The sequence below is a fragment of the Triticum urartu genome, chromosome 5A (genome assembly GCF_056163025.1).
Source record: "Triticum urartu cultivar PI428250 chromosome 5A, HENAU_Tu73, whole genome shotgun sequence".
Classification (NCBI taxonomy): Eukaryota; Viridiplantae; Streptophyta; class Magnoliopsida; order Poales; family Poaceae; genus Triticum; species Triticum urartu.
This window is the reverse complement of record NC_141877.1, coordinates 81,012,960-81,015,960: the sequence shown is the minus strand read 5'-3', so window position 1 is coordinate 81,015,960 and position 3,001 is coordinate 81,012,960. Positions and strand designations below refer to the sequence as shown.

The following is a 3,001-nucleotide window of genomic DNA, read 5'->3' as shown; positions in this document are numbered from 1 at the left end:
GTTGGAGGAAGCAACGGTGGACATGAAATATGAAATCGAAAAGAAGCATTGGTGGAGGAAGCCATGCCCTTCTCATGATCCTTCGCATAGAATCGCCACGGTAAAAACTGTCAGAACAGTGTAATGTATTAATGCCTCGATCGTTGTTACTGACTGAAGAAACTACACGGAATTCCATAAAATGTCAGAACACTGAAATATATTGGTCCCCCTCATTCCCGACTCACTGCCGTCCTGGCGATCCACCGTCTCCTGGTTGTCGCTAGCTTTGACGCCCTTCTCTTTTGCAACAAATTAAAGCTGCAGCTGGACGGATATCCTTTTTGACGCCCAGTGCAGGTTTGCTCCCATGCCCACATGTCACACCACGGGCAGTTTCTACTTGCTCACGCCAGCTTACTATTTACTCACAGCGGACAGTAGGGTTCGGCTGTCATCCTCAGAAGCGACCCTTGTCCTGCTACGATCCTGACCTCCACCACCAAACTTCCAAACCTAATTCTCCTCACCGCCGGAATAGCAGCCGTCTCTGGCAAAGGAGATGGAGGCCGGCGGTAGTAGTAGTAGGAGTGAGACTACCAGCAGGAAGAGGAAGTCAGCTGCACTCGAGGGCGAGGGCAGTCCGGCTCCGGGGCCAGCGCCGGCGGCAGCTCCCGATCCCGAAGCGGCTGACCACGATGGTTGTGGAGGCGGGCGAGATCTCCACTTCAGCGACCTCCCCGACGACGTAGTCCGGAAGATTATTTCGGTCCTCCCCATGAAGCAACGCGGTCGCACGCAGATCCTCGTGGAACGGTGGCTTCCCCTCTGGCGCTCTCTTCCTCTCAACATCGACTGCGGTGAAATCGCCCGTTCTAATCATGGTAAGCTCGGTGATGTGTTACAACGCATAATTTCCTCCCACCAAGGCGACTGCCACCGCTTCTGCATTCGCCCATTCTTGGCCACGAACATGGAGAACGATGCTGCCGTGGACGCCTGTCTCCTGTCCCCCGCTCTGAATAAACTCAAGGAGCTTGAGTTCTACCGTCGGCCGTGGGACAATTGGCAGCGGGTGCCGGCACCAACATCTATCTTCCGTTTTTCGCCCACCCTCTGTGTCGCCCAATTCGGACATTGCACACTCACGGACGACATCGTTCAAGGGCTTCACTTCCCGCAGCTTAAGAAGCTCGGTCTTGATTATGTCTTCCTCTCGGAGTTCTCACTCAGCAGCATGATTGCCGGCAGCCCTTCTCTCGAGGTCTTGCTAATTATTCGGTGCAGTGGAGCCCGTTGCCTCCGGATCAATTCATTTACCCTTAGAAGCATTGAAGTCGGCAATTCTTCGCCAGATCCATCCATGGAGGAGCTGATCATCGAGAGTGCCCCTCATCTTGAAAGATTATTCCATCTTGATCAGAACGAGGATTTGCATGTATCAGTGCTCTCGGCGCCTAAGTTGGAGACCCTAGGTTGTTGTACTAACTCCACCTGGCTCGTGTTTGGTTCCACAGATATTCATCAGGTAACTGATCTTCTTCATTTTTACCATCCTCAGCCTTCTATATAACTTGCATTTCAGTGCATACAGAAATTACATATGCTCTGCAAACCTATGTATATTATTGTCTAATGTTGGATTTCATGCTTTTATGAAGGGACCGCGCATTGCAATTGTTAGCCTTTCAACAGCACTGTCCAGAATCAAGTCCTTGCATGTCTGTATGCGTACTCTATGTTTGGACATGGTTATTGAATTGATGAGTTGTTTTCCATGCATGGAGAAGTTGTACATTCAGGTGATCATTCTTTCACCGATAGTACATTTTGTTTGATTACTTTATTGATCTACTTGTTGTTCTGAAGTTGTTATGTATTTGGTTTGTCAATGTTCTTTTCAGTGCGAGAAATCTGGGACGAAGAATTTGTGGCGTCGTAAACACCGGGACCTTCTCAGATCTTTTGTCATCCGTCTAAAAAAAATAGTTTTGGATTATTATCAGGCCAAAAAATCTGACATTGATTTTGTAACCTTTTTCGTACCGAATGCTAGAGGTCTAGAGTCGATGACGGTTTTAGTCAAGAATAACGATGAGGAGTTCTTCGCAAAACAGCGTCAGAAGCTTCTGCTAGAGAGCAAGGCTTCAGATGGGGCTGAAATTAATTTCATACTCAAGGTGGACGCAAATCCTGGGACATATTATAGTATAAGTCTGTGATTTTGATTTAATGTACATATGGATGTGTGTTGTATTGGTAACTCATGAGCTTTTCATATTAGCGAATAAAAGAATTTAAGATGGATGTGTGATTGGGCAATGCATATTTGGGCAATTAGTATTTAGAATGCTTTCCCAACCGAAGTCTCACTTTCAACGATAGTTAGAGTTAACCCTCAAAAGGCAAAATCAAACAAAAGATACGCAAATCCACCATGTAAACACTCGGCATAGGCAATTTTAGCGAATTCATATAACCATAATGTACTTTTCACTTGTTTTCCTCAACAACAACAAAGCTTTTAATCCCAAACAAGTTGGGGTAGGCTAGAGGTGAAATCCACAACAAAGCCTTTTCACTTCTTTTCCTAAAGATGAAAAAAAATATTAAACCTTGGAGATCCATGCTTGGGTACCATGGAACATAAAGAGTCGTGTAATGCACAAACCGGCATTGGGAAAGAAATGATTGTACATATCTGACACTAGTGATTTTAAATGACTGTTGATTTATTTTTCTTTCTGAAAAAAGATAAAGTAGTTGTCTTCTAGATTTTTCTAAAAAGGACCAACCAATCTTCTAGAAATTATCAAAAAATGCAAACATGACTTTGAGCACTTTGCAGTGATATCATTAAAATCTAACCAATAGTTAAATTCCTAGCTAGATGAGGTCTATTAGTAACTTTCAAGGTATTGAGCAATTTATTTCAATAATTGAGTGGTAACTGGTAAAAGATAATTCAAACGAAGGATATATGTTTATAAATCTTATATCATATACCTAAAAGTTGCTGAAC

At 44.3% G+C, this 3,001-nt stretch overlaps 1 protein-coding gene across 2 annotated transcripts; it reads left to right on the top strand.

Annotated features, from left to right (window-relative positions):
- The first annotated feature begins 464 nt into the window (after positions 1–464).
- LOC147970392 (F-box protein At4g09920-like) lies at positions 465–2,288 on the top strand. Of its 2 annotated transcripts, XM_087522643.1 has the most exons (4): positions 465–863; positions 1,146–1,507; positions 1,641–1,781; positions 1,884–2,288. In XM_087522643.1, exons 1-4 carry the CDS (start codon positions 542–544, stop codon positions 2,199–2,201), a joined length of 1,143 nt encoding a protein of 380 aa, XP_087378769.1. In that variant the 5' UTR covers positions 465–541; the 3' UTR covers positions 2,202–2,288. The 2 variants fall into 2 exon arrangements, with proteins under 2 accessions (XP_087378769.1, XP_087378768.1); XM_087522642.1 differs by having other exon boundaries at positions 465–1,507.
- The last annotated feature ends 713 nt before the right edge of the window (positions 2,289–3,001 follow it).